The sequence below is a fragment of the Mauremys mutica genome, chromosome 4, assembly GCF_020497125.1.
Source record: "Mauremys mutica isolate MM-2020 ecotype Southern chromosome 4, ASM2049712v1, whole genome shotgun sequence".
Lineage (NCBI taxonomy): Eukaryota > Metazoa > Chordata > Testudines > Geoemydidae > Mauremys > Mauremys mutica.
The window spans coordinates 101213722-101227130 of record NC_059075.1 but is presented as its reverse complement, the minus strand read 5'-3'; the positions used below and the strand labels follow the sequence as shown (position 1 = coordinate 101227130).

Below are 13409 nucleotides of genomic sequence, written 5' to 3'. Positions count from 1 at the left end.
TTGTTAATTAGATTCCCAACTTTCAGGAAAAGTGAAGAAGGAAATCCCTGTCTCAATTTTAAAATTAGGTTTTCTGAATGAAAAGCTTTCATCTCTACTCCCCTTAGACAGCACAATTGTTGACTTATTTTTTTTATTATTTGGAGGGGAGAGCAGTTCAACAGTTAGGTGGAACAGGGTACCTTAAACCAAATGAACGTGCCTCATACAGCAGTGCATTATTATAGTCCAAGATTTTGCTGTATTAACATATCCCATTTGCAAATCTATGTTCTTTTGTTATTAAAAAACATAATGTACCACCAATATGCCCCTCATGCTGTTTCTCAAAGTGTTGAAACAACCATTGTAATTTTCATCTCATGTTGGAATAAAGGATTCTATTAAAAAAAAAGCCAACATTGTTAGGAACCAGTCAGAAAGGGATAGATAATAAGACAGACAGTATCATAATGCCACTATATAAATTCATAGTATGCCATGGCATGCTGTTCTGGCCACCCCATCTCAAAAAAACCATTAGGGGTATGGAACAGCTTCCATCTGAGGAGAGATTAAAAAGGCTGAGACTGTTCAGCTTAGAAAAGAGACAACTAAGGAAGGATATGATAGAGGTCTATAAAATCATGAATGGACGGAGAAAGTGAATAGGAAGGGATATTTACTCCTTCACATAACACACAAATCAAGCATCACCCAATGAAATTAGTAAACAGCGGGTTTAAAACTAACATAAGGTAGTACTACTTCACACAATGCACTGTCAACCTGCCAGGGGATGTTGTGAAGGCTAAAAGTATGAATTAGATAATTTCCTGGAGGACAGGTCCATCAGTGACTATTATCCAAGATAGTCAAGGATGCAACCTCATGATCTGCGTGTCCCTAAACCTCTGATTGGCAGAAGCTGGGACTCAGTGACAGTTGCATTACTCAATAATTGACCTTGTCCATTTCATCAGAAGTATTTGGCACTGGCTGGTGTCAGAAGACAGGATACTGAGCTAGATGGACCGTTGGTCTGGTCCAGAATGGTCATTCTTATGGTCTTCTATGTATTTGCTGTGTATATAAAAGAAGTCTACTTATATAAAATATTCTCACTTGCAAAAAAAAAAAAAAAAAAGAGATTTTGTGGGAATTTTTTCGTCCTTAGAAAATGTAACCTTGAATAAAGAAGAAACTAATGTATAACTAGAAGTATATTATATAGCTTATCATAAGGGTTCCTTTAGGACTTTCTGATTCGAAAGAACCATTTACTTTACATGAAGAATTTTGAAATGGTTTTGATAGAAGTGGGTAGTATGTTTACAATGGAACCGATAATGTCAATGGAACTCTTACATAAGACACTGAGGGCTGGTCTACACTTACCTTGCAGTCCGACGCGGGGAGTTCGACTTCTCGGAGTTAGAACTATCGCGTCTGATCTAGACGCGATAGTTCGAACTCCGGAAGCGCTAGGTCGAACTCCGGTACTCCACCGCGTCAGGAGGAGTTGCCGGAGTCGACCTGCGAGCCGCGGACTTCGCTTCCCCGCTGTCTGGACGGGTAAGTTTTCGAACTAGGGTAGTTTGAATTCAGCTACGTTATTCACGTAGCTGAATTCGCGTACCCTAGTTCGAATTAGGGTGTGTGTGTAGACCAGGGCTAAGTTCAGTTAAATCTGCGACTTGGTCTAACCTAGGGAGTAATTCACTATTGATTGAGTAGCAGCTGGAACTTTGAATTTCCTTGCTGTTGTTAGTTTTACTGAGACCCTAAAACACGCACACACATTATTCTGTTTATGGGCTAGTATCATTTTTTGTGGAGGTGGAAAAGATTTTTGGGGGCTCAGCATGTTGAGAGCTGGTGTGTCTATTTATAATTATTATTTTGTGTGTATTATGATAGTGTTGAGCTTATCCAACACTCTAATTTCAATTACTGCCATGTGGACTGACCTTTGTAACTGCTGGACTGACCATTTTTTAAAATGGTGCAACCTCAAAGGGTTAAAATTCTTGACTCTTGCTTTTTTGGGGTGATGTTACAACTTTCTAGTAGCAAAAGATATAGTTTATTTATGGTTCATTATTTCAGCAAGATATTGTACGCAAATCTAGCTTATTCAGGCTTTTTGGAAACTATGTACTGAACTGTAGCTACAAATAAATAAAATGTTGTCATTGCTGAATTAGAAATATTTTCTTTTCCATGTAATTAGTTTCATGAATTTTATATACTGAACTTGTAGGTTAATACTGGTAACAGAGGGATGGTGGTGTTTTGGGTTTTTTTGGGGTGAGACGTTGAGATGACAGTAATTTTATGAAATATCCCAGGTGTGAACATCTTTCTTTTTTTATTTCCTTACAGGGAATGGCCCTAAGTCTTGGAGATAAAATCAATCTGTCTCAGAAGAAAACGAGTTTATAAACTTTCCAGATAGTCTTTTCAGAGCTTTTACAATTAAATTTTAGGTATGTGGCTTGTTGAATTCAGAACATCTTGTATTCTTCCATGTTCTGTAATTGTAGAAGCAGAGCTTTTGTGCTGAATGCCTTCCAGCGAATAATTTATAGATTCTTCTGATCAATATTGAGTAAAACTTTAAAACATCAATTTATTTTTTTCTCTTTGTCTTAGAAGTCATGTATACTTTGTCTCTAATATATACTGACTATTTCACAGTACAATAAACAAATCTAAGCCAAGCTGGTTTTGTTCTGATTTACAAATAAACTCAGTATTATTTGATTACTACTTTTTATATATCAAGAAAGCAAAGTTACATTGCTTGCAATGTTTATTGTGAATGAATAACCCTGAAGTTTGTAAATATGCAGCTATGTGACTCTTAAACTAATACTGTGATGTGCCCAAAGGAACTTAAACTTCAGAGTTAAATCAAAGACTATCTTTTATGCAGTTGGTTTTGGTACTTTAATCACGTGTCACTGGCAAAACTTCAATGCTAAAAGCTAATGCAAATCCCAGCTCTTGCCAGCAATGGGTGAAATTTAAACTAAGTCATGTTCTTTAAGCTGATTCTGTTTGAGAGAAATTGGAATAATGAATCAGGAAAATCTTGGTGTTTCTTTTTATCTGTTATGAGTCTGTTTTTAGTAGCATATTTTGCTCATCTCAGAATACCAAAAAGGGAAAGTGGTGTGTTAGCACTAAGCTGTAGAAATGTAAGCAATGTTTTAACTGGATGCAGTGCACATAGCCACCTTCATTAGATCAGCAAGAAAGGATTCAGATTGTGTGTGATCTTGAGTTGAAGAACAATAAATTGCACTGCATTTGTGTGGTACACAAATTATGGAAAAGGTTTAGGAGGGAATCTAAATGGTGGTATAAGCATATCCTTCTGCTAATGTTTGCATACAATAATATTGTAGATGGCAGTGCTATATTAAAATAACTTAAGACCCTAAGTACACCCCCCCTCATGGCCTTGCCCCCTGCTTGGGCAGCAGTGGTATTGGCCAGTCACAGGAGCAGTCTGCTGAGTGGGTGAGGAGCCCACCACTCCTCTTTGAGAAAACGAGGGCCTCCCTGCTTCCCAAACTTTCGTTCTGTCTTCAGCTCCTGCTCACCTAGAGGGAGAACTCTGCATGAACTGCAGTGGCTGTGAGAATCCCTTTCATCCACTCACCACCCCTCCTGCACCCCAATTTCTCTCCTGGGATGGAGCAGACCACCTGCTCCAGGGGGCTTCAGAGTCAACACCCCAGTAAGATGGTTGGAACAGCTTGCATCTCTCAGCTGTTGTTTTAGGCTGTTTGCAAAATGCATTGTCAAGTTATCAAGCTGCTTTTTCAAAAAGAAAAACAAAAAAACTGTGAGAACTAAAAACATCATTTTGCTTTTAAACAAAACTGTTGTCAGTAGTTACCAGTGTGGTGCTCTGCTCTTGTTCGATGATAACATCGGCTGCGTGCGTGTTCCCTCTGTGTGCTGCCCCAGTTCTGCTCAGATAGCTGACAGAGCAGACCCCAAGAGAACCCCCAAAATCTACAGACTCTAGTAAGGTACGAAGGAACCCGAGCCAGTTTGATTGTCATATGAAGCACAGTAATAGTTTCCTATAGACTCTAGAGGACATACTATGAATATGTGCCCCCTAGCGATGGACACAGCTCAGTCAATGGTGGGACACTCCACTGCCCCCTAGGCTGGACAAAGATGTGCACTCCCAGGACCTCCTTTTATACAGTTACAGGACAGATGACTCATCCCTCCTGATGTATTGAAGTACAGCCCCTTGACTCATTGGGGGCTGTCTTCTCCTTTGATCATGTTGTTTCAGACTGATCTATCCATCATGCTGTCCTTTTGACCCTGTCTTTAAGATGCACCTGATTCTAGCAGCCCTCTTCTCGCCAACTTCTGTGAGTGAGGCCTGCCTCTGGCTCACAGCCCAGCTTTGCTTAGCAATGCCTGGAATTATTTTGATTCAGGCTTCAGGCCTCAGACTGGGCCTCTGACACAAGAGTTTATATTTCAGGGCCTCATCTTACTACAAAAACCTTACATTCACATGTCTCACATGACATGACAAGAGGGAGTGGAAGGCATGTGCCTAAGCATCAATCCAGCCCCAATGATAGATTTCCTGTGAACTCGGTTCTTTCTTTTCTTTATCCTTCTGCACCCTCGGGTGCATAGGTTGTCTACCTGTTTCTGCCACTTATTTTGGTCTTGTGCAGGTCTGTCCAGGTTTCAGTGCGTCATGTTGATGGATTTAGCTTCTTTATTGCTCTAAATAATGTTTCTCTAGGTCGGGGTGGGGAAACTACGGCCCGCAGGACAGATCTGACCTGCTGCCTAATTTCAACTGCATATGAAGATGTAATTTCTGTGTCTTGAGTCTCAGATTACAATTGTAGAGATTTGGCTACAGTAGGGGTCTCCAGCTTTGTCATAAAGTGGATTACATCTCAAGAGAGAGTCTTGTGGACAGCCTCTCTCCACATTCACAATTATGTGGATCACCTCCCCTGTGACTGCTGATCAAAAAACATTCTTGTGACAACTACAGCAATTGCTTATATGGAGAAGGAGAAATAAGAAAATGTGCTTTGCTCTGTTTTTAATGTGAGTTAGCAGCTGGAAATGAGGAGAGCCAGGAGCATGTGACAGCAAAGATCCTATAGACCAGTTTGAAAACTGTTCCAAGGCAGGGGTGGGCAAACTTTTTGGCCTGAGGGCCAGATCTGGGTATGGAAACTGTATGGAGGGTCATGAATACTCACAAAATTGGGGGTTGGGATGTGGGAGGGGGTGCGGGCTCGGGGGTGGGGCCAGAAATGAGTTCAGGGTGTGGGATGGGGATCCAGGCTGGGGCAGGGGACTGGGGTGTGTGTGGGGGGAGTGGGCTCTGGCTGGGGATGCAAACTCTGGGATGGGGATGAAGGGTTTGGGGTGCAGGAGAATGCTCTGGGCTGGGACTGAGGGGTTTGGCGGGCGGTAGGGAGGGATTAGGGCTGGGGCAGGGGGTTGGGGCACGGGAGGGGGTCAGAGGTGCAGGCTCTGGCCAGGTGGCTCTGAGCGCTGCCCTGTCTGCAGGCGCCGCCCCTGCAGCTCCCATTGGCCACGGTTCCCAGGCAACGGGAGCTGCAGGGGTGGCAGTTAGGGCGGGGGCAGTGTGTGGAGCCCCCTGGCTGCCCCATCACGTAGGAGCTGGAGGAGGGACATGCCACTGCTTCTGGGAGCCACGGCACATGCGGAGCGGGGCAAGCCTCAACCCTGCTCTCCGGTGGGAGCTCGAGGGCTGGATTAAAATGTCTGAAGGGCTGGATGCGGCCTCTGGACTGTAGTTTGCCCACCTGCCCACCTCTGTTCTAAGGGGTGCAAGAGACTATGAATCTGAGTAATTGGTATGGAAATATAAGATGGACTTTAATGGGCATGCAAACCTTGTCACAGGTTCCCAGATCTCAATTAGGTGTGTCCTACAAGAGCATTTGTTGCTTGTCAATAGAGAAATTACTAAATCAAGAAGACTGCTATGCTTTAGGATCCAGTCACCCAACATACAACTTTTTAAATTGAAGTAAAATTTAAGCAAAGCAGGTATTGGAACATGGATACTCAACATTGTATAAAACTGCAGCATTGGAGCATAGCAACCTGTTCTGGTGGTCATGAAATTGTGTATGCTATATAACACCCACACTAAATATCTACAGAAGGTAAATGTCTTCTAAAGCCTTGGCTTGTGAAACTTAGGAAAGAAGCTGGAGCAGCTATAAGCCAGTGGCATATTTTAGAAACAATATCTGATGACAGATGATGATTCTGTTTTGCTATACAGATGTATGGAAAAAATCAACAATGTGTTTATACATATGACAAAAAGCCCACATACAACCCCCAAATTTATAAAGTTAACATATCATTACACAAGAGGGTGCTATCTTACAACTGGTCTGAAATTTGGTGATTTAGTATTTTAAAGCATTAATGAGGAGGAGCTAAATCAAGGAAATACCCTTAAAATCTAGGGTGTTTGTGGATTTTTGTTTTGTTTGGTTTTTGAAACGAAAGATATAGAATGAATCTGCCCTACAGTTTGGAACGTTTTCACTGTTTTAGGTATATTTGCAGGTTGCCTAGCTACATAATCAGTGCATGATGGTACTGGCAGCTCAGCATACTAATATAATGCATCTGTTTCAGGGCTGACTTTTTCCTCTAGAGATTGTATTTTTCAGAAGCACAGTGAGATAGTTTGATTGTGTACATATGGATTAGGGAGTCTCTCATATATGAAGGGCATGACAATGATTTCATTGTGGGAGGGATGTAGATTAAATTTACGTAGTCCTAACCATCGTTTTGCACATAAATTTTAGGCAAATTTTTGTTTGTTTGATTAAAGCTGCAAATATACAACTTATCTCACTGGACTGGACCTTTTTCCCAGTCCCCGGAGAATCCCCTTTTATGACCATTTTGCATAGTGTATTTTAGCCTCTCTCAGATTCTAGTGTATTGTTTGCAACTTGAATGTATTACCTAGAATGATCCAGAGTAGAGCCATTCAGGAAATGTTTTTTTTTTCCATCACGAGAAAAATTGAGATTTCAGATGTTTTTCCTATTTTGCATTAACATGAAACAAAGACCTTTCAAAATTTAGAAAGAGAGAACGCATGCAGTCACCCCCTCCTCAGAACAGCCAAGAGCCTGGTGGCTTGTCACTCACTTGGGATGTGGGTGATCTTTGCTCAAATTGCTTTGTTTCCTACATCCCTGATATGTTCCCTAACTACCAGGCTATAAACTAATCTAGGCTGGGGAAGGGGGTTCCCTCTCTGACCAGAAATTCTGTCCTGGCCCCAAGAAACCTTCCCAACAAAGGTTTAATAGAAACTAATAAATTTTGTTTAATAAACTGGTATTTTCTTATGAAAATAGTTTTATCAAAAATTTCCTGACCAGCGCCAATCCAGAACCACCAAGTATACAGAGTTAGTAATAGAATGGCATCTTGATTTTGTTAAAGATAAGTAATATTTTTAATGTACCACTAGTTATCCCAGATTGGGTGTGGGATCCCATGGGTGAGCCGAGGATCCTGATCCCAAGTGTGCAGACAGAGCTTTTGCACATCTAAGGACTGGGCCAGTATCTCTAAACTTAGAAATAACCCAGAGGCCTTACATTTTAGGTGTTTTTATTAAAGCATTACATAACCAAGTAACACATGAACAAATGCATCTACTTTTTGGATGGGTTGTGATATTAATACCATTTGATTAAAAAACCTACTTTTTTCTCCCACTTTCTAATTGAGGTTCTGTATGGTAGAATTGTGTTGGATTTTTTTCTGGGTTTCTAATTCTTGTTCATGCTTACTGACAGGATTCTTGGAAATGCATTCTCATTTTTGTGAAAGATTTATATTTAGAAATGTTTGAACATCAAATCTTCATATATGAGATTTATTCTTAAAATCTCAAAAAATAGTGTTTTCCCCTTTTATTCTGATCTCTCATGGTTCCAAATAACTTCCTGTAATTCATTTTAGCAGTTATTGATACATGTATTAAAAGACAGGATCTACACACACTGGGTTGTCCTTAAGCTGCACATTTATTTCTTGAGAATACATAATGATACCTCTAAAAATGACCTTAAGCAGATCACTGTAGACTGCGTGGGCTCTGGGAAGAAGAATAAAAGAGTTTGGAGCTCAAGTGGTGGTCTCATCCATCCTCCCTGTTGAAGGAAAAGGCCCGGGCAGGGACCATCGAATCGTGGAAGTAAATGTGTGGCTACTCAGGTAGTGGCGGTGAGTGGGCTATAGCTTCTTCGACAATGAGCTGATGTTCCAGGAAAGAGGGTTACTTTGTTGGGATAGGCTCCATCTATGGGAAGAGAATCTTTGGACACAGTCTGGCTAACTCTATAAGGAGAGCTTTAAACTTAGTCTTATGGGGGATGGTGACAAAAATCCAGCTATGCGCATCTAGGCTCAAGTAACAAAGACAAGGAGAAGGAGCTAAATTCTGGGAAAGGGACTAGAAACTGCATTAAAGAGGCAAGAAGAAAAATAACAAGGTAGTCTGCTAAATATCTTTGATGACTGTATACCAGTGCAAGGAGTATAGGGAACAAGCAGGATGAACTAGAAATCATGGTATATGAAGAAATGTATGACTTAATTGGCTTTACAGAGACTTGGTGGGACAACTCCCACGACTGGAGTACTAGCATTGAGGGATATAGCTTGTTCCGGAAGGATACGTATGGGGGAAAAGGAGGAGGCATTGCACTGTCACTGTATATCAAGAATATATACACCTTGCTCCGAGGTCCAAGAGGAAGTGAACAGAAGCCCTACTGAGAGTATCTGGGTAAAGATAAAAAGGAAAAAGAATGGTAGTGATGTTATGGTGGGGGTCTGTTACAGACCACCAAATCAAGAAGAGGAAGTGGATGAGACGTTCTTCAAGCAGGTAACAAGATTAGCTAACACACAGGGGCCTGGACTAGATGACTCTCAAGGTCCCTTCCAGTTCTATGATTCTATGAGCTAGTATTAATGGGGATTTTAATTTCCCTGATATCTGTTGGAAGACTATTACAGCAAAATTGTCGGGAACTTGGGAGGAAGTGATCATAATCAATAGAATTCAAGATCCTAAGGAAAGGAGGACATGAGAACAGCAAAACAAGGACACTGGACTTCATAAAGGAAGATTTCAACCAATGCATAGAAATAGGAGGCAAGGTCCCATGGAAAGACCAATTAGGAAGAAAAGGAGATGAAGGGGGCTGGCAGTTCCTAAAAGATGCAATAATAGAGGCTCAATATCAAATTATTCCAATGCAGAGGAAAGATAGGAAGAGGCACAGGAGACCAAGGAGCTTTTTAGCTATCTAAAAACCAAATGGGATACATGCAGGAAATGGAAGGAGGGGCTTGTCACCAAGGAAGTATCCATGGGAATAGCGCAAGTATGTAGGGACAAAAATCAGGCAAGCCAAGGCAAGCAATGAGTTACAGTGGTCAAGAAATGTTAGAGACAACAAGAAAGAGTTCTACAAATATGTCAGACAAAAAAGAAAGATCAGGGATGATGTGGGTCTGCTGCTCAATGGAGAAGATGATCTGGCAACGGAAGATAAGAGGCAGAGCTGCTCAATGCCTACTTTGCTTCAGTCTTCACACAAAAAATAATGTGGCCAGATGACTAGCAAAGTTATAAACAATAAAGGGGAAGGGATGCAGATCAGGATAAGTAAAAAACATGTCATAGATCTTCTGACTAATTTGAATGAATTCAAGTCAGCAGAGCCTGAAGCTGTTCACCCAGGGTGCAGAAGAAATCTTTGCACCATTGGCAATAATATTTGCAAACTCATGGATGATAAGTTAGCCCTTCTCCAGTCTTCCGGGACCTAACGTAGTGCCCATCTTTAGGTGAGCCACATCCACACAATATTTATACTAACTGTATGGCCCTGAGGATGTCACATGGGCTGCAGCTGTGTGCTGATTGGGCTGCAAGCGGCCCGCAGGCCATGGGATCAGAACTACTATACTACAGCAATGTGTAAAATATTCAATTTGAAAATATCTGGAGGATGAAGGGGTGGTCACTTGCAGCCAGCATGGATTTACTAAGACCAAATCATGCCAAATCAGCTTGATTTCCTTCTTTGACAAGGTAACTGGTTTGATGGATAGGGGGAATGCAGTGGACATAGTATACCTGGACTTTAGCAAGGCTTTTGACACAGTCCCACATGACATTTTCATAATTAAGCTGGAGAAATGTAGGCTTGGTGGCTACCATTAGGTGGACAGATAATTGGTTAAACAACTGCAAACAAAGAGGAACTATTAATGGAATGATTTCAGATTGGAAGGAGGTCTCAGGTAGGGTTCCACAGGGATCTGTTCTGGGTCTGGTGGTGTTTAAAATCTTTGTTAATTACCTGGATGTAGAAATAGAGTGCATATTGATCAAATTTGCAGGTGACACAAAGTTAGGGGGGTTGCCAGCACTTTGGAGGATAGAGCTAAATTTCAAAGGGATCTTGATAAATTGGAAAACTGGGCTAGAGACAACAAAGACAAATGTAAGGTGCTACACTTAGGGAAGAAAAACAAATGCACAAATACAGAATGGGGATAACTGGCTTGGCAGCAGCACTGCTGAGAAGGATCTGGGAGTTGTGGTGGATCACAACCTCAACATGAGTCAACAATGCAATACTATTGCAAAAAAAGCAAATGCAAATTTCTATTGCATTAATGGAGGCATAGCATGCAAGTTACGGCAGGTGATAGTACCACCCTACTCTACACTGGTTAGGCCTCAGCTGGAGTACTGTGTCCAATTTTGGTCACCAATGTATAGAAAGGAGGTAGAGAAACTGGAAAGGATCCACAGGAGAATGATGAAGATGATCAAACAGATATAATGCATGCCATATGAACAAAGGCAGAAAGAACTGGGTATGTTTAGTTTGGAAAAGATGAGATTAAGGGTGGATATGACAGCAGTCTTCAAATACTTGGAAGGCTGCCATAAAAAAGATGGAGAAAAATTGTTCTCTCTTGCCACAGAGGGCAGGACAAGAGGCAATGGGTTCAAACTACCGCACAGCAGTTTTAGATTAAATCTCAGGAAAAACTTCCTAACTGTAAGAACAGTAGGACAATGGAACGAACTGCCTAGAGAAGTTTTGGAAGCTCCTTCACTGGAGGTTTTCAAAAAGAGGCTGGATAGCTATCCATCTTGGATGTTTGGACACTACAAATCCTGCATCTTGGCAGGGGGTTAGACTAGACGACCCTTGTGGTCCATTCTAACCCTATGGTTCTGTGATTCTATAAGTGTTTAACCATATGCAGCATCTTTACTTTTTTGATAAGATTCCCTATGGCCTTTGCATTGTCTGAGCTCTGATTTTGACTTCCTTTTGTTTGAATATTTTACGGCAGTGACAAGAATTACCTGATATGTCATTTCATGCAATGTCCCAGCATAACACAGCATGCCGAATAGAAACTCACTTGACTAGTCTTTATGCTTGTTTTTCATATGAAGTCTATCATTATTTTCCATAAACATTTGCATATAATGGCGTTACTGGTCCAAATTCTTTTGAGTTACAGCCACTGAAATGCACCCTTTGAAAATTGCCCCTGTGCAGAAGGCCCATGCACCACTTAACTCCAAATTAAGTCATATGTTGAGAGCTTAAATAAGATATTGGTGGTGTATAGGCCTAGAACTGGACAAAAACTTTTCTACAAAACATTTCTCTGTCAAAACTGAAAGGTTTTGTGGAAATGTGTCCATTTCAATACACGATATCAGTAAGGGGCATATTGCCCATGTTAGAATAGCAATAGCTTTACATTGAGGCACTCACTGGCAGTGTGGAATACCTAAGTTCAGGTCCAAGCTCTGCCTGATTCAGAACAGGGACTTGAAGGTGACTCTCCTCCATCCTTGGTGATTGCCCTGCCTGCTGATCTATTGGCTATTCTGGGTTGGCTCTGGCTCTTGTGTTTTGTGATAAAAAATTTCAAAAGGTTTCAGTTTTGTTCCAATGCAAAATGAAAACAAATATCAAAACCATTTTTGTTTTGTTTTCTGGCCACTATAAACCTCCTACTGGTTGCCTGCACAGGGACTATTTCAATTAGTTGTACAATTTGGCTCACTGTGCTATAATACAATATCCTATTGTGATGGGTTCCTCCTGGGGTGCCACCTGGAATTGGAGTATCATTGAGCCCCCCTGACCCACCAGCCTTGCTCCCTCTCACACTGTACTGCTGTGACAAGCTGCAAAGCCTTCCAGCCTGCACTTTCGCCAGCATTCATACAGGTAGGGATACACCCAGGCGCAGTTACACGCAGGCTCTCTAACCACCAGCTTCCCAGCCTGGGACCCCAGAGCAGTACCATCCTGCTTTGGTCAAATCTGGCCACTATACAGGTTTAATACCTGGTCCGCCTTTCCCTCAATGTGAAGAGAACAATGCATGCTTGTGGTGACCAAGCAGAGATTTTCCCCAAGTACTCCAGTCAAAGCTCACTGATTTAAATTAAAACATAAAATAAGTTTATCAACTACAAAAAATAGATTTTAAGTCATTATAAGTGATAGCAAACTGTTCAAAACAGATTACCTAGTAAATAAACAAAACTGCAAACTGAGCTTAATAAAACTAGATGGGTAGGATATGAACTAGCAAATTCTCACCCTGACTGATAAACAGGCTCGCAGATTCTTAAGGCACAAGCTACTTGGCTGTGCAGCTTGGGTTTTCCAGGTTTTTATACACAGGCTAGAAATCCCTTTTAACTTGGGACCATCACTTCCCACAGTTCAGTCCTTGCCCCTCAGGTGTTTCCAAATGTGGTGTTGTAGGGAGAGTGCAGTACCATCATGATGTCATTTCCCCCTTTTATATCTTCTTCCCACTTGCTGGAAAGCTGTTTTGCTATGAGCTGGGTCAAACAGTTCCCATTGCGTAGTGCTATCTCTGAGAGGTTTCTATTGTACACAGTTCCTGGGGTAATCCTTGTGCCTGTGTGCATTTCCTCAATAAGCCATTAACATTGTTTGGCCATTTTACTGTTATACCTGAAAGGCTGCTTGTGGGTGTTTTCAACCTCACATGTTTCAGTAACACATACATAGCCAAACTTCATAACTTCACATACAACGATAGCATATACAATCCAATGAGATATTAATGTCTAGCAGATCAAGACTTTTAGAATGATACTTCACAAGGCATTCTTTGTACAAAACATATCCTAATTACATGACAGTGGTAAATATTGGGGTGCCAGGTGTCACACCTATGATATATAATGGCAACCTGGGGTAACGCATGCTGCTATTGTACACTACATTATTACATATTTGGATTCT

General features: G+C 41.3%; 1 protein-coding gene across 3 annotated transcripts in view; it reads left to right on the top strand.

The window, feature by feature from the left end:
- COPB1 (COPI coat complex subunit beta 1) overlaps positions 1 to 2702 on the top strand; it is a 46746-nt gene extending 44044 nt beyond the window's left edge. For all 3 annotated transcript variants that reach the window (XM_045016092.1, XM_045016090.1, XM_045016093.1), the window contains one exon: positions 2365 to 2702. In XM_045016092.1, coding sequence (XP_044872027.1) covers positions 2365 to 2424 — 60 coding nt within the window. In that variant the 3' untranslated portion in view covers positions 2425 to 2702. The remainder of the gene's footprint in view (positions 1 to 2364) is intronic.
- The last annotated feature ends 10707 nt before the right edge of the window (positions 2703 to 13409 follow it).